At 30.7% G+C, this 27326-nt stretch overlaps 3 protein-coding genes across 5 annotated transcripts; all 3 read left to right on the top strand.

The window, feature by feature from the left end:
- The first annotated feature begins 6949 nt into the window (after positions 1-6949).
- Positions 6950-9175, top strand: LOC107032088 (two-component response regulator ARR8-like). The gene is made up of 5 exons (XM_015233668.2): positions 6950-7465; positions 7592-7686; positions 7782-7859; positions 8394-8464; positions 8564-9175. The coding sequence occupies exons 1-5, from the start codon at positions 7360-7362 to the stop codon at positions 8868-8870; spliced, it is 657 nt and encodes a 218-aa protein (XP_015089154.1). The 5' UTR covers positions 6950-7359; the 3' UTR covers positions 8871-9175.
- A 3846-nt stretch (positions 9176-13021) lies between these two features.
- LOC107001729 lies at positions 13022-19867 on the top strand. 2 transcript variants are annotated; one of them, XM_027912291.1, is made up of 7 exons: positions 13022-13116; positions 15784-15881; positions 16456-16561; positions 17950-18123; positions 18817-19287; positions 19370-19462; positions 19539-19867. In XM_027912291.1, exons 2-7 carry the CDS (start codon positions 15834-15836, stop codon positions 19598-19600), a joined length of 954 nt encoding a protein of 317 aa, XP_027768092.1. In that variant the 5' UTR covers positions 13022-13116; positions 15784-15833; the 3' UTR covers positions 19601-19867. The 2 variants fall into 2 exon arrangements, with proteins under 2 accessions (XP_027768092.1, XP_015055188.1); XM_015199702.2 differs by having other exon boundaries at positions 18814-19287.
- Positions 19868-22125: 2258 nt separating this feature from the next.
- LOC107032158 lies at positions 22126-26226 on the top strand. 2 transcript variants are annotated; one of them, XM_015233737.2, is made up of 3 exons: positions 22126-22259; positions 25049-25514; positions 25842-26226. In XM_015233737.2, exons 2-3 carry the CDS (start codon positions 25071-25073, stop codon positions 26001-26003), a joined length of 606 nt encoding a protein of 201 aa, XP_015089223.1. In that variant the 5' UTR covers positions 22126-22259; positions 25049-25070; the 3' UTR covers positions 26004-26226. The 2 variants fall into 2 exon arrangements, with proteins under 2 accessions (XP_015089223.1, XP_027767838.1); XM_027912037.1 differs by lacking the exon at positions 22126-22259 and adding an exon at positions 22322-22582.
- Positions 26227-27326: the final 1100 nt, after the last annotated feature.

Below are 27326 nucleotides of genomic sequence, written 5' to 3'. Positions count from 1 at the left end.
TATATATATATATATATGCATGTATGCATGGCTATTATTATTATTATTATTACAAAACTTTCGCAAAAGCTATTATAATAAACTTAATTATACTCCATGGCTATTGTTTGTATATCTACGGGTTGTAGCTACAGTTTAAGATATCTCGTTTATAAAAATTCGCGAATTTGTATAATTCGCAGGTACATTTATATAATTTTTTTTGTATAAATTTGTTTTACGAAGATCAAAAGTGTAAACAATTATACAAATTATAATATAGAAATTTCGAATTATACAAAAGTTATACAAATTATAATATACAAATTTTGAATTATACAAACGTGCGAATTATACAAAATCAAAAAATTGAGCCGCGTAATTATAGCTACAAGTAGGTCATAAATTCTAACTAGGGCAAACTATAAGTATATTAATTAATTGACTAGTATATATTTACTTATACGCGTAATTTTTCCTTATTATTATTACAAAAGTAATTAATTGGCTTTTCTTTTTTGCATGGTCTGAGTGTATGTATATATAATGTGTTTAGTTAGAATGTTTAATTTTTTAATCACTATATTAATTATAATAATGTGTTCTTAACCAGTCCAATCATGTCTAATCTTGATCAAAACAAACAAAATTAGGCTAAACAATGTCAAATTAGTTGACATCAACCTTGTACCATTGAATAGATGTCAAATCTCAAACTGATGATTAGCCAAAATATCTAATCTTACTTAGAGTTTTGATTAAGCCAATCAAATAATCGAGTTTGAATTTTAAGTATGAAACAATTCTAATAGTGAGTACTTTTCTTTTTTTGCTTTTGATGAATTTTATGTTTGCGCGAATTCAATTTAATCATAAAATTCTGATACAAATGTTAAACATGTGAAACTTCATTAAATGTACATTTGTATCATCAAATCTCAAAACGATGATTAGCCAAAATATTTAATCTTACTTGGGAGTTCTGATTAGGTCAATTAAATCATCGAATTTAAATCTTAAGTATGAAACAACCCCAATAAAGAGTACTTTTGATGAATTTTATGTTGCTCAAATTTGATATAACAAAAGTTGTGATGTGAATGTTGAACATGTGAAACTTTTATTATATGTTCATTTGTAAAGCAAAAATACACCTAAATAAAGGGAAAAAAAGACTATAAGTTGGGTTTTTTGTGGATCCACAAAACATGGAAATGTTGATGAAACAATATTGGTAGGGTCAAAAGTGATTATGAAAAATAGGAAGAGAAAACATGTAAGGTTCCTCAAGGGGTAGACACAATCTGCTGGAATCTATCTGTTTGCATTATTCATAATATACTCTCCTTGTCCTAAACATGGAGGGGTAGTAGCCTAGAAAGGTCCATCCATCCCCACCCCTCTACACCAACATGCTATACGCGAGTCAGAATTTTTAATAAGCGGATTAAAAAATAAGAAAAAAAATCAGATACATGAAGTATTCCGCGTTCATGATATAAACATGAGTAGCCTAGAAAGTTCCACCCTCGCCCCAACACTCCATACACGCAATTCAGAAATTTTTAGTAAGTGGATTCAAAGAATAAGCAGGAAAAAAAAAGATAATCGATTGCATGAAATATTCCACGTTCATGCAATATTCTAGTTAGGGCTATACTCTAAGAGGCATAACGTAGATACTATATCATGATACAAATATCAATAATTGATTACACATACCAGTCATAATTTTTAATTAGGGGATTCAAAGAATAGAAAAAAGAAAGATAATTAGTTAGATGAAGTGTGTGTATGTATATTACATTATGATATAAATATTAGTAGTTGATTTCACGCACGAATCGGAATTTTCAAAAAATAAATTAAAAAGGAAAAAGAAAGAAAGATAATAGGTTGCACTACAAGAAAAATATGAGTTACATGAGGATTTTCATGGATTAATATGAAAATTCACAGAAAACTTACTTTTTTACGAATTTTCATACTAATTTCTAGGAAAATCTCCATGTAATTCACAATTTTCTTGTAATGTTATATGAAGCATTTCGTATTCATACCATAACCAAGTTAGGGCGACAATCTAAAAAGAGCATAAGTAGATATCATATCATGATACAAAATCAATAGATGATTTTATGACTCAAATTTACAACTTATAATTCACACGAAAACAATTTTACTGTAACTTTAAGACTCTAAACTTTTTAAAGCGGAATGAAAGAATATTATATGCTAATTAAAAATTTCTTTTTCTCTATATATTTAAAAGAGATTCAACAAATTATATGTATACATTAATTTATAACCCCACTTCCCAACCTTACAAGTCACAACCCCACTCCATATAGAGAAAAGTGCTAAAAAAAATTAAATATTTTGTACATATCCACTTTATATTTAAGTTTATAGACTAGGACTTGTTAATCTTCACATTACCCTAGTTGTTTGGCTTTTGTCTAATGATAATATAATTATTCATATTTTTGGGGGGATTTGAGTAAATAATTTCTCTTCAAAGCATATATAGAGTATATTTCTGATGATATATATATATACAATTATCTATGTATAACTCAATTGATTATTTGTATATATAACAACTATTTTTTATTTTTTCTAATTATAATCGCAATTTAGATTGAAAATTACAAAAATAACCTAAAAAAGTTTTTCAAATTTTGAAAAATTTTGAAATTCAATTTCAATTTTTTTTTAAAAAAATATTCATGACCAAATGGACAATATACTATATCATTGAATCACATGACTTTTGAAAGAAAAAAAGGTAGAAATATTATCATACCCTCTGTTTTGTGATATAATATGAATGGAGGAGCTATATACTTTATTTTTTTTTATTAAGAAAAACTATATAATAAATATTTTTGGATTTAAGCAAGACAGGATATTCAATTTATGATTTTAGAGTGTGGATTAAGTGAGACAGGTTGTACCAGACAATATATGATGCGTTTGGGAATCTTTATTCATAGACACATATACTATTTACAATCTTTGATACATGTTGTACATTAATCATGTGAGTTTTCTAGAATATCGTGTTCGTAATTTAATTATTTTGTCTCGTTTTAATTTATTTGATTGATTTTAATTTTGGTACAAAATTTAAAAAGTAATAAGATTTTTGAATCATATAATTTTAAAATGAAGATATATGGAATATATCGAGATGTTCTTTGATTTTATAGTCTTAAACATTTTACGAAGAAAGTTGAGAATGAAAAAATTGTCAAAAATGGGAAAGATGTTTGTTTTGTATAGATTAAAAAGAAAAAAAAGACAAATAAATTGAATCAAAGAGTTTATCAAGTTATCATTTATGGAGTTGCTTTGATAAGAAACGGTTAATGACTTTTTATGTTAAAGTTTTTAATGTGAATTTGAATTAGTTAGTCAAATCTCGACGTAAATATCGAATTTTAATTAAAAAATAAAAAATTATACTGAATTTACTATTGATTTCAATTTAAGTAGAACTTATCTGGCTAATAAACACAGTTTTCTTTTGGTAATATTGAATAAATATAAATAGTAATTTGATTAAATTTAGTGTTGCTTTATCCCTACTAATAAGATAACTCATTCCTCATGTAGTTTAAATAATAGGATCAGAATTAATTATTTCTCAATAAAATAACTAAAACGATAAAAATGCTTGAGGTCCTTAATCTTTTTTTGAACTAATTAATAAGAGGTTTTTTTATAAATAAATATTTTAATTTTAATTTTGAAATTATGTAATATATGTTATTTTTAACATAAAAAAACAATCAATAAGAAATAATACAATTAATTCAACATAAACAATCTTTAAATCAAATAATCTCTTATGTTATTTATGCAGTCAAGTAAAACTTATCATACTTGTAATCTTAAACGTATTATAACATTTGTACAATTATAAACCCACTCATTAAACATAAAATGAAAAGTAAGTTAAATTATTTATAATTAAAAAAAATTAAAACGAATTAAATCGGATACTCAAAATAAATGAAATTAGCAACTTGACAATTAAGTTAAGATAAATAAGCTATAGCATGTTAAATTTTTATACTTATAAAAGTAAAAATTGACAGTTATGGGCCTTCATATTTTGAAGAATCTTATGTAGGTCCCCATATGATGTTATATTATTATTATTTTTCTATTTTAAATCTTCTTGCATGACCAAATCCTTTTTTTTTCTTTTCTATGGTCAAAAAGTCTTCGTCTCTTTTATTCTCTATCCAATTAATACTAGTTTGAACAAATGATAACATAATCGAGTCAGAATTTTTATTAAAAAATTTTTAAATAATAAAATTAAAAATTAATGCCAACTATATGTACAAGTTCCTAACTAGTTTAGTGTTTATATATTAAAATAAAAAATTATTTATATTCGATATTTATTTATCATCTAACAATTATAAAAAATTATTTATATTCGATATTTATTTATCATCTATCAAATTGTTGTAAAGTTCTATGATATCCATGGGATACATCTCATAACAACAAAAATACAGCATTTATCTTCCACTTTCGTTGCAATTTCATTATGACTATTTAATTTATTACTTTTCATATACAAAATTGATAATATCTAGGTAATAATTTTGAAATCCATTTTAACAATTTAATAAGTATTCTGTATCAATACCACTTATTTTGTACGGATTGTGGAATAATTTTAGGCAAAACATGTGGTGAGAATCTTTGATTTTATATAATATTGATAGGAGTTTGCAATTTAAAATTCATAAACATGTAAATAGTAATTTCTTGTGTTATTTATGTTTCATATCGAGTCATAATATCATACATCATATACACAAAAAGTTTGAACTAGTTTATTAAGGTTTTATGTTAGTCAGATTCATTAAACTAAGATTTTGAGTTTAAAATTATTCTGCAATCAATATTTGATATTTGTATTTTTTTTTTTTACATATACTGAGAAAAAAAAGACTTCAATAAACTTTGAAATTCAAAGAAATTTGTGAATTTCTTTTAAGCTATTAGACGAGCGAAATCAAACTTTTCTCAACAAGATAATGAATTTAAGATTAATTATTAAATCGAGCATAGAAAATCAACGACAAATGAGAAGCTAGGGCAGACAAATTAGTCATTCTAAAATTTTACAAATCTTTCAAAATCTCTCTAATTAATTTGAAGGTGATCATAAAATTGTAAAACCATCTAAGTTTGTGACAATTATTTTTATGTGTCCACTAGAATAGGTCACCTAGCCTACATTATCACAATTCTCAACTAATGGATCTCCCAAATTTATAGGCCAATAAATAAGAGTTAATGTAAGTCATCAAATATCTTTAATTAAACCAACAAATTTGTGTGCTTGCACATGTTATTTAATCTCCCCTTAATTAAATTGCATTATTAGTGGTACTATATCAACTAACCTATGATGCTTTAAATAGTGAACAATATAATGTAAGTGGATCAAATCAAGTAGGATTCACCTTTATGAGATTATTAAATACTCTGTTCGTTTTTTTTTATTTATAAATAATTGATTCATAATATTTGTCATTTCATAAAATTAATGTATAAATCAATATATTATTTATTCTTTTATCTTGTGAGTTATTAGTCTTGAAAATATACATTTGACCAACTTAGAAAAGTTAAGTAAATGATTCATGTTCATTAGTTAAATTAATTAAATATAAATCAATTCATATTCATTGGTTGAAAATTTGAATTTCAAAAAAATTAAATAAGGATAGAAAGGTGCGAGTGGAAAATAAAAAAGTGATATATAAAAAAGAACAGAGAAAATAGGAATCTTAATGCTAAATAAAAACACTAATTAGGGGCGGACTTAGCTTAGAAATTAGCGCTCTATAAATTTATACTAATTCATTTATTTCTATCAAGACGTTGTACATAAATTAGTTTTTTTAAATCAAATATCTATAAATATTTAATTGTTAACTTATAGGTTGCTCTTCAATTTGTATTTATCATCGATAAACATAAAGAAATTTTATATTGTTATTCTAATCGTTCGTCTAACCTCTTATAGTAGATATATTGTCAAAGGATGGATTCGTAGGGTATATCATAATTTACATAAATTTTAAAGTTTTTCGCAAAAAATTAAAAATTGTACCTATATATTTTTTACAATTGATATAATATTATCTATCGACCTTTGTAGGTGAAAAGGTTGGATAGTACATTTGGTCGAATGGTGAGGAATATGGATCCATTCTTACATAATATATTATTTTTATTTAAAATTATAGATTTATTATGTTGTATATTATATTATTTTTATTATCATTGTAATAATAATAATAACAATATATTAAGTGTAATTTTATAAATGAGATATGAGGAAGAGATATAGAATATACGCAGACTTTATCATTACGTCGTAGAGGATTCCGAAGGATTCTTAATCACTCGAATACAATAAATTAAAGCAAGTATGGAAAACAAATGACAATAGAAAGCAAAAACAAGAGACTATAAAAAAAAAGATAAAGCTAATACTATTACCGATAGCCACAACCAACCCTAAATACGTCGAAAAGTAAAATAACACTTCATTATTTACTAATCTTCTACTCCAATCTACGACTTTCATTCCATCTTATCAAATATATTATCATTGCATATAAATTAAGTTTATAATTTATTATTTCTAACATTTGATAAAATTGTTTCAATAAAAATAATTTTTTTTAAAAAAATATTACACTTTTGTACCACCTTGCACCTGCTCAAGATATGGTAATCACACAAGATTTTCACACCAGGAAAAAGGTATCACTGCTGACATCACCTGTATCTTTTGGGTGGATTTGGTGGGTCCCACTTTTCCCCCACCCCCTACCCCTCCACCTTCCAAAATACCCTGACCCCCACTTTCCCTTTTCCTCTAAAAACTTATTTTCCTTTCAATATTTATACCATACTTTTTTTCCATTACAATATTTATACAAACAAAAACTCAAATCTTCAAGAATCATTTTTCCCATCACCCAATACATTATAATTATCAAAACCCATATTTCCAAATTTTAAAATTTTTTTAAAAAAATCACCTTTTTTTTAAAATCAGATTTTCCCATTGCTTGCCTTGTAATTCAAAAAAAAAAAAAATCAATCTTGGAAATTTGGAGAGATTTGGTCAGATCTTGCTTTGTGAGTTGTGGAGATTTTGTTTGCTATTTTACTTCTATACAAAGGCAAAAACTTTCCTCTTTTTTTCTCCAACAAACTCATCTTCTTTTCTTTTTCAAAGAATCCCATCAAAGAAAAAAAAAACCCAACTTTATTTTTTCTTCTTCTTTTAAAGATCTGTTTTTTTTTCTTTTTGGGGAAAAAATTGTAACAATGGGAATGGCTGCTGTTGAGTCTCAGTTTCATGTTTTAGCTGTTGATGACAGTGTTATTGACAGAAAACTCATTGAGATGTTGTTAAAAACCTCTGCTTGTCAAGGTACTTTCTTGATTTTAGGATTTTGAGTTTATGAATTTTGAATTTTAGAGAAAATGCTTTTTGCAATTTTGTACTCGTTAATTAGTTGAGTGACCATATGAGATATTAACTCGTTTGTTGATGCAGTTACAACAGTAGATTCTGGAAGTAAAGCTTTAGAATTTCTTGGTTTACAAGAAAATGACAAGAATCAAACTTGTGTTTCTCTTGATAATCATCAGGTAATTTTTTAATTAATTTCATTTGATGGAACTATTTTGTATGAATTTTTAGCTGAAAAAATTAAGTTTTTTTTTTCTGTTTGTTGAATTTGCAGGAAGCTGAAATTAATCTTATTATAACTGATTACTGTATGCCTGGGATGACTGGCTATGATTTGCTTAAGAAAATTAAGGTATCTTTTTGTTCTTGTAAATTAGTTTATTTAGAACATAATTTTACTCATTTATTTTGATTGGATGGGTATTATAAAAATCTAATCTTTTTTTAAACCCAAGTGTGGTTTATTCAATTTTACCCAACAAACATAGTTTTGGCATTGTAAAAATTTGATCTTTTTGTGTGTAAGGGGCTTTTCTTAGTTATATACTGTTTGGGATCCTATTTTTGACTTTGTATTTAGAAGGTGATCCTTATCGTAACTAGGAAAGTTGCCTCTAGGAAGTCACGGGCTCGTGCTGTGGAAACAAACTTCGATAAGGTGTACAATAGATCCTATGTTCTTGCCCTTTTATGTTTCTTTTTGAGTCTTAGCGTAACTAGGAAAGTTGCCTCCACGTGACTAAGAAGTCACACAAGTTTCGAGACGCGGAAACAACCTCTTGCAGAAATGTCTTACGCCCTAGCCCTTCTATGTTGCTCTTTGTATCTAGATCTAGTGTTTAATTCTTGGACCAATTTTGGTTAATTTACAGTTTCTTTTGAACAGGAATCTGCATCTCTGAGGAACATACCAGTAGTGATTATGTCATCTGAAAATGTTCCTTCAAGAATCAGTAGGTAAGAAGAGAACAATCAAATTCATCGACTCGAACATGTGACCTATAGGTCGATAACTTTACTGTCGTTCCAAGACTGATTCAATTGATTGATTTACAGATGCTTAGAAGAAGGGGCAGAGGAATTTTTCTTGAAGCCAGTAAGATTATCAGATGTTAATAAACTTAAACCTCATATGATGAAAACCAAATGTAAAAGCCCCAAACAACAACAACAACAAGAAGCTGAGATAATTGTGACACAAGAATCGATAGACACAACATATGTTGTTCCATCACAACAAAATCAAGAATCAGACAACATAGTACAACAACAGAAATCACAAGACAACAAGAGAAAGGCCATTGAAGAAAATCTATCATCAGACAGAACAAGACAAAGATTGAGTAGCCTTACTGCTATCTAATCTAATGAATGATGCATATATTATAATTTTCACTTTTTTTTTTCCTTCACAAAGTTGCTAAAGTAACATTTTTTAGGTTAATTCTTTTTTTTATTTTTGGGTTTTTGTTATATAATGTTTTTCTTGTTACTTACATAGCTTGGATAATACAAATATTAAGTTGACATGTAAAAGGTCTATTATACACATTTCACATGAAAAAAAATTCTGCTAGTTTTGTTTAGGCTAATCTAAGGAGGGATTACATCAATTGTCTTTTTTGTTTATGTATATAGACAAATGGTATATGACTTCTTTTACCTCAATTTAAAGATGTTTTTTTCCTTTTGCGTCTTACATTTTTAACTAAAGTTCTATTACCTCCTTAACGTGTTAGAAGTAGTGAAATTATGTTCCTCCTTGTTGCCCTTTGACTAGTTTCATGGTGGAGAATGTACTCTACGCGCTCCATTTAAGCAACACGTGGTAGCCACATCATTGCCACGTCTCTTTATAGCTTTTTGTTTGCCATGTCATCATTTTTTCCGTCACCACCAACCACCACAGTTACATCAAGAAAACTCCATTGCCACCATTGGTAACATGAGCAAATGAAGCGTTGGGTGGTAAACTGGTAATTCAACTTCAAAATAACTAAGGAAGGTAAAGGATATTCTCTTAAAGATTGAAAAGGGATGGTAATTCAACTTCAAAGTAACTAAGAAAGATAATAGAATTCTCATATAGTTAAAGATCGTACGAATTAAAAGCAAAATACAAGGGTATTTTTTTGTTGTGTGGGGTAGGGTGAGTGTGGGGTAGGGTCATTTTTCAAGTGTATTTACAAGAGGAATATGAAAAAGAACTTTGAGACATTAATTTCTTACAAGAATTAGTACTAACTTTGACTAATAGAACATTGACTATTAAAGTTCTCTAAAGTGATTAGCTTCCTCAAAATCTTCTTTTTTATATAGGAAAGATTTTGGGTTTAACTTTTCAAGATAGCAATTGATTTGTTGAAACAGTTTTTTACTTTTCTTTGTATATAATATCTCTTTTTTTTTGCCTTTTTCTTCTAATGGATTATCACATATTATAGCCAAATGAAATTGAAAATACTTTTCTTTCTTAATTAAGAAAAAAAGTGATGTCTTGAAAATGCTCATATCGCTTTAATTATAAAATCGTCTACTCATCGAAATTGAAAGACACTTGTCATGAAAAGATAATAACTCTTTTATTTACTGATGAATAATCTTTTCTACACGTAATTGCTGAATGTTTAACCTTAAAGTATTTGAATATTAAACAACATAAAAAAACTTTCATATATCAATTAGTTGCAAGTTTCAACATTGACAATTCAAGTTTCATGTCTAATCTTGTTTATTTTGTCTAAGAAAGTGTTTTAGCTATCCCAGAATCCCCATTTCTTTAAAGAAGAAAGATTTTGGATAAGTTTTGCTTTAGATGGTTGAAAATAATGGCCTCTTTTTCCTTTTTTTTTTTCCTAAAGATGATTTGATACTAGAGTCAAATAGAATTGTTTTTTTTTATCCTTTTTATTTATAGACATTTTGAAATTGTGGTTAGATCATAAAATGAGTTGTTTATCGAGTAACAAGATGAGAGGATAATCTTATGAGCAGTAGCGGAGTTAAAAATTACAAAATAAAATTGTATTATTCAGGGTTTAGATTTTGAAACTTCTTCGTTCAAATGGACCAAAGTCAATTTTTTTGTTAAGAGTGTCCAGTTTTAAACGTATATTCTTTAAATGTAGAATTTAATATATATACACAATCTAACTTTCCGATGAAAAATGTCCACTTGAACACCCTAGGGTGACTATAGTTCCGCCCATGCGTCTGAGTGGTAATCTTTTTGTATTTATGATAAAAAAAAAACAAATTTAAAAGAATTGATCAAACAATCTTTTGTTTAGTGGGCCTTATTGTTTGTTATGGGCCCTAAATGGCTCTGGCTATGTCATAATCTTTTGGGCTTTACACTTTTCATGTCACTATGGGCTCAGATAAGTCCATTATTTGCATCTTGAGCTACAAAATTTGGATTTTTTTTTTAATTCGAGGAATTGGAACAGATAGCCAATTGTTTCATACAATTGGCAACATATAGTCCAATATTAATTAGCAACTAACAAATAAATAAATAATGAGCAAATTTTAAGAATAGAAACATAAAAGTTATATTAGCAGTCTATAACTACATTTTTGCTATTTCCGCTCCAACAAGCTATATTTGCTATAAAGCATATGATTTGCAGGCATCTTATTTGTATAAAATTGCAGCAACCGTATATTTATATCGGTTAGATACTTGTATATATGTAACTAATATATATATATATATATATATATATATATATCAATGATTTGTGTTTGTATATGTGCATACAATTTGAATTTGTACACAATTAAATCGAATTAAAATATTTATATTTGTATATCAAATCTCTCTATCTCGCTTTATGCAAACACAAATTATACATTGTGTGTAATTTGTGTTTGTATAAAGCGAGAAAGAGAGAAAGACAAAAGAGAACTGGACCAGTAGGAGAGGGGGGGGGGGGAAGGATTAATATTTGTATAATTTATACATTTGTGTTTGTATAGAGTGAGATAGGCGAGCCACAAAGTGGTGTGCGAGATTCCAAAGTGGTGAGAGACGAATGACAATGTGTTTGTTACGAATTAGAATTAAATGAAACTATAGCTATATCATTTATTTTGACTTAATAGTTCGCTCTAATGCACAATTTTTTTCGTAAAAAAATTGGCACGTATTAGCCTAAAATTAGTATATCGACATTTTTAAATTATTATGTTTAAAAATAATAATAAATATTTTATATCATCTCTCTTCTAACTTTCAACCAGTTCTCTTTAAAATTAGCAAAAGATTATTTAAAACAATCACCTTTTCAATTCTTTCGTATTTCTAAAAAGAAAAAAAATTGTTAATTTTTTTAAATAGGCTATTTATTGCCAATTAAGTCTATAGGTTGTTATACTATTCTATTTTTCAATTATAAAAATAATAGGAAAAACTATTGAGAAAATGTTCCATTATATTATATTATATTAAATTAAGTCATCATATAATAGGGTTGCTACTCCAATATTTATTGCTTGCTATAGATATCGAGTGTGAATTTTAGTTTAAATAATCATGAAAACATTATATCGATGTTTATGTTAAATCACTTCTCATATCTTTGTGAAAGATTTTTTTTTTTTTTGGTATTAAAATTAATTCACGATATAATAGTTTAAATATTTGATAAAATTTAATATTCCATGAATAATGTGTCAACGAGGAGTTTAGTGATAAACAAAAATAAAGTAAGTGTATGATTGTTAATATCCGCATATTAATTGAAGCAAATGATATATATGAAGTATTTAATGATAAGTATTATAATTGATAGCTTGATATAAATACATGCTATGGTAGTTATCTATTAGTTTGAACTTTGATATATTTATTAAATTAATCAACTTTTAAACTAAACTCATTATAGAAATTTATTACTATTGTTATGTTACCATATATTAATAATCTGATTATGTAAATATTTTTATGTGACTAAACTTAAATATCAAATGTAAAAAAACTTGAAAAGTCATGGAAATTGATGGTAAACAATCTTAAAATATAAAATCACTATTGAAAAAAAATGTTTTTATTAAGTTACAAACTAATCTTATTATAGAAATTTAATTTATATTATTTTCATATATAAATAAGTAAGGTAGCTATACATTTTATGTATCTATTACCATAAACATAAAAAATTAAAAACTTGGAAAGTTGGTGTGTTGATAAGAAAAAAAAAATCTTAAAATTATAAAATCACTTTTGAAAAAGTTAACATTTTTATGAAGTTATAAACTAAACTTTTTTTTACCATAGATATGAAAAATCCAAAGTACCAAATATAAAAATCTTTAAAAGTTGAAGGAGTTGATAAGGAAAAAATTATAAAATTATAAAAATCACTATTGAAAAAGATAGGTAACTGTCGTAACTGTTTTTATTTTGGATAAGGGGTTAATTCATAATTTAAGCAAAGTAGAGGGACTTCATAGATAATAATATCAAATATATATATGTAAACTGAAAAAGTGTACATATATGAGTTTGTCCTTCGGTGATCTATTCGAAGAACTTTGCGAAAAAAAGGAGAAAAACGAGGAAGCGGTGAACAGAAATCAGACGGCACCGGCACCGGCAACGATAGGTGAGTTTCCGATTAGGCTTTTTCCGGCGATAGATTGTAAGTGTTGATGATTTGTAGCAGAGGTAAAGTTTCGTTGAGACTCAATTTTGTAAAATGGTTGCCCTTGATAGACTGAACTGAACTTATTTGTAAACGTAGAGAAGTTGTAATCGGTTGAAAAATTGATTTTTTTTGTAATGTTGGAGTGATATAGGTTTAAATTTAGCTACATGCATAGTGAATGATTAGTAATTTTGTAGAGATGAATTTGACTTGGTTGGGATTTGGATTGAGTAGTTGTTGTGTTACATGTTTGGAAATGGGAAGAAAAAATATTGAATTTTGTTGTTTGTTCTCATTTTTTTTTGTTTATTTGTTGGAAACATGTTCTCTACCTCACACACGGTAGGAGTTTGGGGTAAGGTCTGCGTACATATCTACTCTGTATGATGTATCTCATTGGGATGTGGGCATTTTAAAGGATCATAGAGTTATGGTGGTTATGATAAATGTGTGTTTTTCTTTTTGTATTCCATGGTGTTTGTGTCCAGGCGAGCTTGTGCATCTCCACTAATTTCACGAAGCACGTGCGAGACCTCTCACTAGTGCAAGTAGAGTCTCGGTAAAAAGTTACCGAGGCTTGGAATTACAAGAAGAAACCACATACTTCCTTCGTCCCATTTTATATGAGCTAGTTTGACTTGACACGAAGTTTAAAGTTTATGAAAGAAAAACTTTTGAAATTTGTGGTCTAAAATAAGTGACGTCGTTTGTGTAGCTGTAAATTATTTTACAAACCAGAAGTGTAAACCACATGCGGAAACTATCTTAGTCTCACTTCCCTCATTTTACTTGCCACTCAGACCACTCCCATCTTATCTCATAGCACTTCATTCTTTATAATGTCTCTCATGTGTATGCCCGGACTTCCATCTAAGCATCCTTATCTCCATTACATTTATTTTTTAAATGTGGGCATTCTTAATTGGCCAACACTTTGCCTCGTACGACAGTGAGCAACACATTCTTCTAGAAAAATACCCCAGATGCAAGCTTCCGTTTCACCCACCCCGCTCCAACACAATGTGCAACATCATTATAAATCTCCCCCTCTCCTTCAATTATGGACCCAAGATACTTGAAGCTTTACCTCTTGTGTACGTACTATGTAGACTTAGAATGATATGCTTCAGTCCCAGCATTATTTTGCCCTTGTACCCATACCTTTTTTCCTCATTTTTCTTCATATTGGAGACTATACGAGTCCTCTCTCTCTTTTACAATTTATTTGTTAGTTCTTTACATGATAGTAGTTTGTGAGTTGGATTTATTTTCTTTTTTTAAAAAGCTGGCAATTAATAAACTGTGTTTAAGTGTGAAAAGTCCTCGCCTATCCCAAAACACGTTCAAAGATCCTCTTCATGTCCACCGACCCCTATACCCAAAATATTTTAAAATATTCTAACTTTGCCCCAACTAACTTATGGTTTAAGTTTGGACATTGCAGTAGTGATTTTACATGCCAATTGTTTATTCTAAACCAAGTGTTACGTGTCAATTATTTATTCTAAAACAAGTGTTACATGTCAATTATGACCTAGTTTTTATCCTTTTCTTTAACAAGTCAAAAGTCATTTGGATGTTAACGTTTACGACAAGGTGGTATTTAAAAGCTTTACAGCTGATGTTGGTGGATTAGGTTGCAGTTTAAAAAAGGTATATCTAACTAACTACATATGCACAAATGCATCTTGTCTTTTCACCAGATAACTTTTTGCTATGGTGAATTCATGCTATGCTCCTCATTGGAAAACTAACTTGTACACAATGCCTTAGACGTAGTTTATATTCTACAACTGGTCTTGCAGAAATGGAATAGATTAAGTAGCTTGGGATCAAGAGAATGTCATAACAAGTTTCACATTTTTGCATCTGTTTTGATCATTGTTTTCTGATTGGAGGTTGTAATGTCTCTTATTTGTTGATCAGATGGTCGTCATATCCTTAAATGGTGAACGTCAAATGTGCTAGAAACGTTGACGATACATGATTACATCTACCATGCAATACAGAAGCACTAATTGTAGGAGAGGAGATTGTGGAGGAAAAGTATTCTTCCACTAGTTAATTTTTCTGTTACTTCTCCTTTTCTGTCGTGTCGGTTCTCTCTCTCTCACTCTTGTCGAACATAGAAGAAATTGAAGTTCCAGAGATGTTACTTTATACCATATCTCTGGTACCATGCAGAAAAGGAGAGAAAAGACGTTCGGGCAATATTTCAGCTTCATTGTTACGTTAAGCTAATGGGAGTTTAAACAGTGATGTACATCATCCTAAAATAGAAGGAATTCTAAGAGTACATAATTGCAAGCAAAGAATCTTCTTAATTGATCCTAACTGATAATTAATCTCCCTAATTGAGATTACAGTATTTTTACAATATTCTTAACACGTAGCGTTACTTGCATTTAGACATTTCTCCTTGACTCTACAACCTGCAGTTTGCTGTGGTTTTGCTTGATGCCATATTGCTGGGTCTTTCATGTGTAGTTCTAGCTTTTCTACTATTTATTTTTGCGGTGCTTTGCTAATTACACCCTAATTATCTTTAACTTATCAGGTGATATCAATTGTTATTTATTTTTGTTAGCAAGAGTTGAATTTTTTCTTTCCTGACCTTGTCAACAGAAATTGCATCAAGTTTCTGCTGAGCTTTTTAACATTGGAAGATTGAAGAAATGTCTGGTGAGCAGGTTAGGAAAATCGCGCGTGAAGATATACAACTGGTAAGCATTGTGCTACAATCATAACATTTGTTTTCTTGTTCCAGTATGAATCATATAATAAGCCCTGAATCAAATGGAAAGAGATAGATCATGCACATTTTCTCCGAGCATATACAGCAAGTATATGATTGAATTGCCTGGATAATTTCATAATATGTAGATATAATTCTTTCTGCTTATAACTCTTTCAGTTACTTCAATGCAAAGGATACTTCACTCCTGCAAGAATTGTTGCCTAACCCTTTAAAATGTTGGTCAAAATTAACATTATTTAAATTAGAAAAGCGAAAAGTGCCACATAATTTAATTTAGCTACATGCATAGTTAATGATTCGTATAGATGAATCCGACTTGGTTGGGATTTGGATTGAGTAGTTGTTGTGTTACATGTTCGAAAAAAGAGAGAAAAAACTGAATTTTGTAGTTTGTTCTATTTTTTTGTTGATATGTTGGAAACATGTTCTCTACCTCTACATTTCACCCTCAGAAGATGTATCTCATTGGGATGTGGGCATCTTGTAGGATCATAGAGTATGGTGCTTTCTCTCCTAATCATGAGCTTCTTTGATTTCAGGTGCAAAATCTCATTGAAAGATGTTTACAGCTTTACATGAACCAGAAGGAAACTGTTGATACCCTCTTGCATCAGGCAAAGATTCAGCCTAGTTTCACTGAGTTCGGTGGGTGCTCTCTCTTTCTATTTTGTTAATAGTATGCTTTTGACTTTTTCAGAGAAATATTTATCTGTACTCTCAAGTTTCTTAATATTTACTTAATTTGGAAGACAATGAATCTGAGGAAATAAAATAGAAAAACGACCTGGTATGAGAATTATTATGATGGAGTTAATTCCTAATATGGTCGGTTATCCAAGTAATGGAAATAACCTAAAATAATCACTTTTTTTTTTTGACAAAAATCTTTCAACAATCACTTTTTTCTTTTAAAATCATCCTAGCCTTTTGAACTACTTAACTCAGCTAATTTGCTTTGTTGGCATCATGAGTTTCATTTTAATGAAAAACCTCATTAATTGATCCCACCTAAGACCCAAAATCTGACCCAACAAGAAAATAAGTAGTTTAATTATACCGTGTTTACATAAAGATACAGTAACTTAATAATCAAGTGTATATTTATATATTCTGATGTCTTATTCGTATTAAAAACAAATATCTATGACTCCTTATTCTTTCAATTATAGAATAAATTCCCTAAAAATCCAACCTCGTCTTATAACCTTCTTAAATATTATCACCAAATAATTACAATTATAAAATAAAGAACAATTAGTAATGTATGAACCATATGCTGATTAATTTAATGGACACCCTAACAAATGACTTGTGCCTTTTATATCAGTTGATGTTGGCGCCAAACAAATAAAAATAAACACAGAGAAAAGAAAACTAGCCTCCTTTCCGTCATTTTATACTTCAGGTATGTCAGACAATCGTAGCCAATGATTATCCACACTCATGTAGCAGATTGATTTTTATGATCAAATGGACTAGGTATTTTAATGATCTTCTGATGTTAGTGGAATACTGGAATTCCATACAAAAGAAATTTTTTTGGGGTCAGATTTTGGGTCTTTGGTGGGTTCACTTGATGGGGTTTGTCATTAAAATGAGATTTAAGATGCCAACTACGCAAAATAGGTGAGTATAGTAGAAACTTAAAAGGCTAGGATAAATTCATTAGAGATAAAGTAATAGTTGAAGAACTTGCTTGTGATAAAAAAAAGTGACTTTAGTGGGGTGGTTTCATTACTTGGATGACCATTTAAGGAATTAAATCTATTAGGATGAATAGTAAGAGAATTATTTGAAGAGGGATCATGGAAGAAGGCATTCCTCCCCCTACTTATTTCAGAATAGTATTACTTATCAATCAGAAATAAAATATTTAAGCTTATTCTGATTGAATTGAAAAATGTGTTGAAATTATTATTAGTATTTGTTTTAAAATGCGTTTGGCCTGTCTTATCTCAAGTAGTTGATGGTTGTGATCTATGTGCTTCATGTGTCTACGGGGAGTTAATTTGACATCTTGATCTCTTTTCCAGTGTGGCAAAGGCTTGAAGAAGAAAATCATGAGTTTTTCAGGGCTTATTATACGAGGCTGATAGTAAAAGATCAAATTATGAGATTCAATGAGTTGCTTGAGAGACAGGCTGAGTCAATGCGTGTGTATGCAACTGAATCCGTTCCTGTGTCTAATGGATCTCAGATTCAACCAGGTAAGACATGAATATCATAGATTCCCTATTGATCTTCTTGGAAATAAATATTATGCCTGTGTTTTTCTTTTCCATCATAAAATTTGTTATAGTTTCCCACTCTTTTCCAATTTTCAGCTTCCTTGCTTTGTATTTTCATACAATCAAACAGGATTTTAGGTTGGATAGTCAAAGGAAAGGTTTGAGGGTTTAAAGTGGCAGATCAAAATGTGAATCTTAGATAGTTGTTGGAAGGATTTTTTCAGGAAAAGTGTCCCAGAGGATTTGTCTTTCGTCACTGTGATTGTGTTTTCAATTTGAGATCATTGATACTTGTTGAAGTTGGTGAATATGATAAAAATCCGTTTCTTGATTTTGATAAGTAAAATTGAGTAAAAGTTTGAGAGAAATGGAGGAAATAAATGAAGTTTTGGCTTCATCAAATCATCAACATCATAGTCTCGAAATCTTCCTTTAGTTTCTAGATGCATGTCAGACGTGAGATAACCATGGTGTGTATGTTATTAATTTAGTTTCCCTTTTTTTATTTCGTTTAGATTAAGGGTGGAGGAGTGTACATTGAGTCTCTGAAAACAAACACATTTTATGCATTTGTGTACCTGTTATATTGCTTTATGTTTTGTACAATTTCATCCTATTAAATACTGATAAAGGAAAAGTAAGTGATTATGTACTATCACATATTGACAGTAGCACAGAACTCAACCTTTCAAGCAACAGAGCATGCTGAGCCTAATGTGAAGCTTGCCAACATGCACCCGACTATTAATGGCAATTTACCTCAAGGTTACACAAATGGTGCTTCATCAGTCCAATCATATGCGCAAGCTGCTATGGATGTTTCTGCTCATGCAAGAAGCATTGATTTGTCACCAAACATGCTATTGCCTCAGCATGCAAACCTGGGACTGATGCAAGGACCAAATGAGGGGATGATCAACTCAGCTGGTTATTCAGGCAACTATGGTGGTGGGGGCATTCTCCAGAAGGCCCCTCCTGGAATCGGGAATCCATCTCTTCCAGATTTTAGCAATGTTGAGCCAAGTGTACAACCAGTGAATGAGGATCCCTGGGGTGTTGATACTTCTTCCTTTGGTTTCTTGGGAAAGATTCCTCGAAACTTCAGTTTCTCGGACTTAACAGCTGATTTTCCCAACACTTCTGGTTTGTGTTCCCTTCTCTTCTGCTTATAATATCGTTGATCAATTTCACATAGTTATATGTTTTTACTTTCTGTTCTATACAGAGATTCTAGAGGGCTACTCTGGATCAGCCTTTCTTGCAACAGATACCAACGACTTTTTGGATCCTCAGGATGAGGGAGACCAAGAAAATCAAGGTTAGTTGTGTGGCATCTGATTTTGAGTTCTTTAGCTTAGTATATACCAATACTAATATCCGTCCCAATCTGGCAGCCATTAACGAATCGGATACTATATCAGAAGACGTGAGTTTTGACGATCTTTGCAGTGATTGAATGACTATATTTGGATTACCATCTTGCAGAGTTAACCAGTCTATGTAATCTTATCAGGTTTAGGGGTATAGTTTATTTCAAGTATTCTAACTTAATGTCCATAGCTAAGCAAGTTGTGCTTTAGACTGTTTGCTCTTTCTGTTAAATTGGTTTCTGAACCCATAGACATGGTTTTATTTTCGTATTGACCTCAACGTTTGCTGGTCCAGTTGCTTGTAAATAGAATTGTGAATTTAAAAGTGCTTTGGTTTCTTTTGTAAGTATTAATTCATGTGGTTAGTTAGACTGAGAACACCCTCGCAAGGACGAGGGGTGGAAGGTATGCTCAACCCTTGATACATTGCTATTTCTTAATCCTTGCTTTCACGGATAATGAGTCGGTTGGCTCTTAGAGTATAGCCTCTCTCGGGATTAGTGATAAGACCACTCTCCTATTGACTTGCAAGTGTGCCATGATGACCGGCCTTAGCTGGTGTGTTCGGTTTACTCATGACTCGTAGATCAAAAATTTTAAATTATATTTTCTCTAGAAAAAGAGAAAAGACATAAAGTGACATCTAAAGTTGTCTCGAATTTTTAAAATGACACCTTAACTATATCGGTTTTCTATTATCCCACAAAAGTATTAAATATCATTGTAAAAGAGCCATTTTGACCCATTTTCTCACCCGATTTATGAACACACACAACATGCGCGTGAAAGTTTGTTTTTGCTAACAAAAACCAATCAAAAACTGCCATATTGCACTTGTTTTCTTTATTAATTATTTACTTTTTAAATCGTCTTCTTCCTCAAAACATTACCATTTTCAAGCTATTCTTTGTGATCATCTCTATTAAGAACTTCCTTAAAGTCCCAATTCAGCAATCAAATCTCAAATTTTCTCTATTTCGAAATCATAATTTTGACTGAAAAACTCAAATCTAGCAAAAATTGTTCACACCCAAGTGAGAAAATACTAAAATTAAATTCAACTCAAAAACTTAGAAAGACAATTATCAAAGCAAAACCTAATTACAACATCAAGAAAGAGAAACAAAAAAGAGAAAAATAATCACATAAAAAGATAATTATATACTGAAGCGAGAAGAAGATCTGATTAGCGGAAAGAATAGGGATAAACAGAGATTGAAGGAAAGGATTGTATATTAATAAAAAAAATGTCTGTGAAAATGGCAAATTTGATGGGCGAGAGAAATTAATTTAAGAACATTTTTTAGTTTTAATGGAAATATAGATATAGCTTGTGTGTATCACATGTGACTATCATTTTTTTAAACAAATCGGGTCGGATTAATATAAGCGTGAGCCTCACGCACGTCTGACTAGGTGTGGAAATGACCCTTTTACAATGATATTCAATACTTTTGTGGGGTAATAGGACACCCGCAAAGTTAAGATGTCTTTTTGAAAATCCGAAATAACTTTAATGCTGACTTTATGTCTTTTCTCTTAGAAAAATGATGTTTCTGACGTTACACATTGTATCCTTTTCACTCTCAGCATACCTCAACTTCACTCCACCACCTCACTTCAATGCCCTTTTCATAATATTTATTAGATTCTATGCAAATATTCTTAGAATAATATATTTTAATTATATATTGAACATAAAAAAATAAGAAAAAAATTAACTTACTTTTCTAGTTCATATATTATTCTCTATGGAAACTCTAGTTTCATAGTATGGTGGAAAACCGAGTTACTTTGGACACTCATTATGATTACGTTATAAACTAGGATGTAAGAAGACGATCAACTAATATGCTTATGGGTTAATAAAGTATGATTCGATATAAACATTATATACAAATATATTTTGCCCACAAGAGGCTGAAAGAAACACATATAAATTACTGTTTTTCACGAGTTTTATATCTTGACTATCCATTGTTCTCTTTAACTATTTAAACTATCACTTTTTTCATATTAAAACACCTCAATGATGAGTTAATCAAATATTATTTCAATTGACAACACTGAAAAACGAAATATATTTTAAGACAAAGAAAATTATAATAGATATATGATACTCACCAAAATATAATAATTTGAATAGATCAATTGAAATATGGACTTCGCAAAAATATGATAGTTGAAATATAGTTTTACCATTTAACTCATATAATATTTTGTACGGATATTTAACAATATTTACACTATTAAGTTAACCTCCAATTTACACTTGAAATAATTAGGGAAAAGTATTTTCCAACCTATTTCGAAATTTTAGAGACACTTATATTATACTAAGATCCTATACCCCGTATGAACTTATTTTATATATAATTTTCTACCCTTTTCGGCTTATGTGACAGTAGCTTGAAAAAAATTGCAACACGCGTTGAGCTAGATAGTACCACGTAGGCTGAAAGGGGTGAAAAATTATTTATAAAATAAGTTCGGGAAAAACTAGGACCTTAGTACAGTATAAGTGTGTATTTGAGATTTCAAACATAAATTGGGATACTATTATAATTATAAAAAGATGATAATATGGACCCAATATGTAATTTTCAAGATAGTTTTGGGGGTTAAAAGGAACTTAGCAGTTTTCCTAAGACTTAACTGAAAATTTATAAAATCACCATAATAGCACAATCCAAGGTCTTGAGAAGGTTCCAGTCAGGTTCCATCAACCTGGGCGAAAACTCAAAGGTAATTAGCATCGGAAAACCCCTAATCCCTTTTAATTTTTTGTTTTATTTTGTGGGTTTTGGTTGTTGTGGGGTTAGAGGAGGTGGGGTTGGCCAAAAATTGATTCTTGAACTTGGGATTTAGGTTTGGTTGAAGAAATTTAATCTGTGTTCTTGAATTCATTATTGTACTTGATTCTCAATTTTGGAGGTGGAGGGGTTGTACTATACTGGATTCTTTATCTTGTTGAAACAAAAAAAATTGGATCTTTTCTTTTAACTGAATATTTCTGAAGGCCTTGTAAATGTTGCTGGGTAAATTGAGTTAAGTTGGGTGCTACGTAGGTACTAAATTTTGAAGTTACTGATTAATTTTGAATTTTGGATGATGGTTGAGCTTTGACATATGTGATTTTTATACAAGTAGGTATAGTGTATGTCTCTGTGTAGAAAAGATAATGGTTATGTATCATGTCCTTGTGTACAACAGTGTTGTTAGGTGCTAGTTATTTTTTTAGCCTCGGTATCTTATTATCTTCTTGTTGATTCTGCTTGTTGTTATTAGCTTTTCTTTTTCACTGTTCGTTCTGTTCATTCAGCTGAGGGTCTATCGGAACAGCCTCCCTAACATTAGTTACAACAATGAGTTTGTTGCTGTTGATGTAAAAAGACAGTGGAGACTTATTCCTTTTTTGTTAGTAATGTTATTAATAATTGCACATTTTGCACAGTTCAGTCACAAGTCACAACTACATTAGAAGCACCAAGTTGGTGCTGCAAAAGCTTTACGAATCTTTCTTCTGAAATTGTCTAGTTTTGGTTCATATTTCTTGCCTACATGATGTTGAATCTTGTAAGCTGTTAGGTTCTTAAGTTTATACTTTTTTTAAAATTCCACAAAGCACCTCAAGGTGGTTAAGCACTTTATAACGGCTTTAGGCATTGCCGTATCAGTCACAGGAAGAAAAATATAGTCCAGATATCTTTACAAGTTTTACCACCTCACTATGCAAATAAGAGATGACTCATTGTTTCATCCTCCTTTCCCGGCTCACATGGTTACATGTTTTTCAAATATTCAGCTTACACGCTAGTAATAGGTTTCCTCTTTCAATCCACATCCAGACATTCATTTACTAACTGTATGCGACTCTGCTGGCTTTCTCAAAGAAATATGTTCTGTGCATCCGATACTTTGACTACTTCTAACCTCTAAGGCAACAACTTTGGCATTAATCTAATAGTTATAGATACTTATATTTGAGCTACAACGAGTGGAAATTAGTAGCTCAATCAAGCTCATCTCGTTTCTTGAAGATGCATCTAGTCCATCCTGAAGATAGAAGGCTGTCAGGACATCTCTCTTACCTATCGGCTATCACCCAACATTTTCAATATAAACCCGTTGTGCATCTATCCGACCTGGTAGCATATATCCTGCTGGTGAAGTTTCTGCTTCTATGACTGCTTAACTCTCTACTTAAGTTTTCTCTTTTACTAAACCTGCAAGATGAATTTCTTCCACTGTTGGAAGTAAAAGATTTCATTCTAATTCTCATTTGTGTTTTCAATTATTCTGTCAGTAATGAACAATTTGGAGATACTGTAGTAGCAGCGATGTGTATTTTCCAGTCTATACAAAATCTAGTGTTTTTGCCTGCTTTCTTGATCCACCATGTTCTACATTTTCATGTTTCCCTATTGTGTCCTTTACTGATGCCAATCTTCTCAGTTTTCCTTTTAGATTCATGATAAATCCTATTTGTCAACTTCTTGGACTTTGAATCCAACCAGTTCTTTACTTGGTATTCAAACCCTTCCTTTCAAAATGCACGTTCTCAAATCTGATAGGTGTCTTGATTATCTATTCAAATCCAGCATTATTGGTTAGTGATCATAAAGAAGTCTCAGTAGTAAAGACTCCCTTGTATTTGCATATTTCTCTTCCCAATTTACTGAGATTGAAATTGTTCGAGCTTGTAAAACTTCCCTATGTTTTCTCCAATCAGCCAAGTGAATCTTCCTCTTGTCAATGGAATCTCTTTCGGATCTATATCCAGAATTAAGTCCGAAAATTCCAATGTATCGAGAAGTTACAGGACTTAATTATTCTTTCTTCCAGAAAATGTCTCATTAAGTTACTCCAAGACATCAGAGTACGTTCCATTATCCTTTTGCTGTTGCTAAGTCATAGAACAACTCCGCCCGTTTGTAGTTTAGATTACGTCCATGGACCTTGGAAGACCCCAAGAGAAGTTGCTAACGCCAAATTCAATCAAATAAGAAATAGAGTAATCCCCAGCAAGCTTCTCACGACATGGTTAACCTCCTATCTTGCATATCTACCTTTCTAAAAACATTGGTGCTATGCACTCTGGCTTGTATAGATCATAGGAATTGCATCTATTTTGCAGTCACTATTTTCTATTTCCCATTTTCGATGAACCTCTCTAATATTACAGCCAAGTCCCTCCCTGCTGTGTCATTTCCCAACTCCGTAATGATTACTTCCGCTACTCATATTTTTGCAACTTTGCTCCATGGGTCAAAAGAGCAGAAATCACTGGAGAGGACAGCTGAGAATGCTGGTGTGATTCACTTCAGCCATCATCATGGTGTTCCAGCACGAATGTGTACACACACGAGCACACACGAGCGCACACACATAATACCCTTCAACTACGTTAAGTTGGTTGCAGCATGATTGGCACTAAGATTATATATTTGTGTCGCGAGTAATTTGTTATCAAAATTATGTGAACTGTGGTTTACCTCTTTTTCTAAAGATTCTGGTGAATTGCTTCTGCTTAGGTGAAATTTGCTATTACTCATCATGGAAAGTTTAATGAAAGAGTATGCTGCTTTTGAAGAGAAAGTAAAGCGTACTATACTCATTGACAGCCTTTCACCTGCGGCTACTGAAGCTGTCGTTAGAGCTTCACTTGATCAATTTGGGAATGTCATTCAGGTCAAGTTTATCCCAAACTACCTTGAACCAAAGACCGTTGGACTATCTGCATTGGTTGAGCTGGAAAACGCAGACCAGGCGAAAACTATAATCTCCGAGATAAGCAGTTCCTCATTTATGATCTGTGGCATGCCAAGGCCTGTCAGGGCACGTGCTGCTGAAGTAGAGATGTTCGATGACCGTCCTATAAAACCTGGTAGGAAGATAGTATGCCGATGGTTGGACTCCAGTGATCCTGATTTTGAGGTCACCGAGAAGATCAAGCATTTGGTTAGCAAACATGCAGAAGAAGCCAAGTTTTGCCTCAAGGTAAACTTTCTTTATTCATTTCAGCGCATAACACTCTCTCCGTCACACTTTTACTCGTCCATTGTTCTAAAAATATATGTCCACTCTCGCTTGTCCAGTTTAGAAAATCAAGAGTTAATTTAACACTTGGTTCCTAATTTATCCTTATTATAAACTATAGTCATTTTCGAAAACATTGAGTTTATTATATTTGAAAAAGTGATATCATAAATTTGTCATTCTATTTATTGCTCCTGGAGGGGTGTGCCACTGGACAAGTAAAAATGGGCGGAGGATCTCATTTTTAAAGTAAACATGAATGTTGGAATTTCATTTTTTTCTGTGTAGCATCAACTAGAGGAGGAGGAGAATCTTGCGAAAAAACAGACAGAGATCTTGAACGCAGCGTATAAGAAGTATGAACTCATAGACAGTGTTGTTGGCAACAGAGTCGTTGAACGTTTGTCTGAACGTTACAGAGTGCACGTTGCAAATGCTGAACAGCACTAAACTCGTCTGTCCAACGCTATGCACAAGAAACTAACATAGACCTAATGATTTTGCTTCCTTGCGATCGATTGACATGTTTTGCTTTTTTGTGAAAGATCATATTTCAGGCAGTTGAGAGAGCTCACTCTATAAAAGCTTGTGTAGTGTTTGGTTGATCTTGAATTTATGTTTCTAGTAAACCTGCAAAATATTACTTAATACTACATGTTATGTTGTTGCTAGAGTGTGAAAGCTAATGTGTGTGTGAAGGGTGTGTTCGGTACGGAGTTTTCAATTTTTTCATGTTTGGTTTGAAAATATTTTCTCTCCGATAATAAGTTCCTTGAATTGGCGAAAATGAAGATCCTGAAAGAAGTAGGGAAAACAAGTTTCACAAGTGGCATTTCACATTGATTGTGTGCTCCTTCCCTCCAATACACTTCATTTTCAAATTTCACCCTATCCATCGATAAAAAGGATTCCATAATTTTGGAAAAAAATCAAAATATGTTTAAGGAGGCACGTTGATGAAAGTAGCTTTTTTCGATAAAATTATACACTAGTTAAATTAAAATAAAATAAAAGAAATAATTTTTTATTATTTTATTTTGAAACACGTTAAAGGTGACAAAGACGTGCTTGCTTCAACACGAACTCCCTTTTATATAATAAGAGAATTCTATTCGTATGAGTGTGTTTACTTGACTGATAATAACGTTTGGAGCTAATTAATTCCATGTAAATTGTAAATTAAAGAATTGTTAGTTTATTTACGCAAAGCCATTATATGTATACAGTGTGGGTCTATTCTATGAGATAATTTTGGTAATAGACATGTGTTTGTGAATGATTGGCTCCAAAATAAATACCACAAAAAAGAAAGAGTAAGAAGCAATATTGAGTAAGAATAATTCGTAGACAATATTGTAAGAAAATTGTCTATGAAAAAAAAAAAGAAAATCTGACTAGATGAGGTGCGTGAAATAAAAGAGTGTTATTTTTTTAACTTTATATCAGTCTTTTGAAATTACGTTTTGGTATGACGGGGAAATGTTTGATTTTCTTAATTTTTTTTGTATTGGATTAGTAAAAAGAATATTATTCAAATATTTAAATATAATTTGAATTCACGTGAATCAGGGGCGGAGCTACAGCTAACGAAGGGTGCGCAAGTGAACACCCTTCGTCGGAAAGTTATACCGTACCTACGAGACCAATTTACGATATTTTAATATATATTTAGGTTTGCACACACTTGAGTAATTATAGGAGCTGGCTCAATGGTAAAATGAGTGTTTGAAGTGCAAAGCAGAAGGTTGAGGGTGTTTTTAAACATTTTTATTA

The sequence above is a fragment of the Solanum pennellii genome, chromosome 10 (assembly GCF_001406875.1).
Source record: "Solanum pennellii chromosome 10, SPENNV200".
Classification (NCBI taxonomy): Eukaryota; Viridiplantae; Streptophyta; class Magnoliopsida; order Solanales; family Solanaceae; genus Solanum; species Solanum pennellii.
This window is presented reverse-complemented; position numbering and strand designations above follow the sequence as displayed.

Excerpts from the sequence above, each read along its gene's own strand:
- LOC107001729 (XM_015199702.2), top strand. The coding sequence starts at position 15,834 with ATGTCTGGTGAGCAGGTTAGGAAAATCGCGCGTGAAGATATACAACTG. Across the intron at positions 16,562-17,949 it reads GCCTAGTTTCACTGAGTTCG|TGTGGCAAAGGCTTGAAGAA; the intron begins GTGGGTGCTCTC and ends TCTCTTTTCCAG. Across the intron at positions 19,463-19,538 it reads GGGAGACCAAGAAAATCAAG|CCATTAACGAATCGGATACT; the intron begins GTTAGTTGTGTG and ends CCAATCTGGCAG.
- LOC107032088 (XM_015233668.2), top strand. The coding sequence starts at position 7,360 with ATGGGAATGGCTGCTGTTGAGTCTCAGTTTCATGTTTTAGCTGTTGAT. Across the intron at positions 7,466-7,591 it reads AAAAACCTCTGCTTGTCAAG|TTACAACAGTAGATTCTGGA; the intron begins GTACTTTCTTGA and ends TTGTTGATGCAG. Across the intron at positions 7,687-7,781 it reads TTTCTCTTGATAATCATCAG|GAAGCTGAAATTAATCTTAT; the intron begins GTAATTTTTTAA and ends TTGAATTTGCAG.
- LOC107032158 (XM_015233737.2), top strand. The coding sequence starts at position 25,071 with ATGGAAAGTTTAATGAAAGAGTATGCTGCTTTTGAAGAGAAAGTAAAG. Across the intron at positions 25,515-25,841 it reads AAGCCAAGTTTTGCCTCAAG|CATCAACTAGAGGAGGAGGA; the intron begins GTAAACTTTCTT and ends TTTTCTGTGTAG.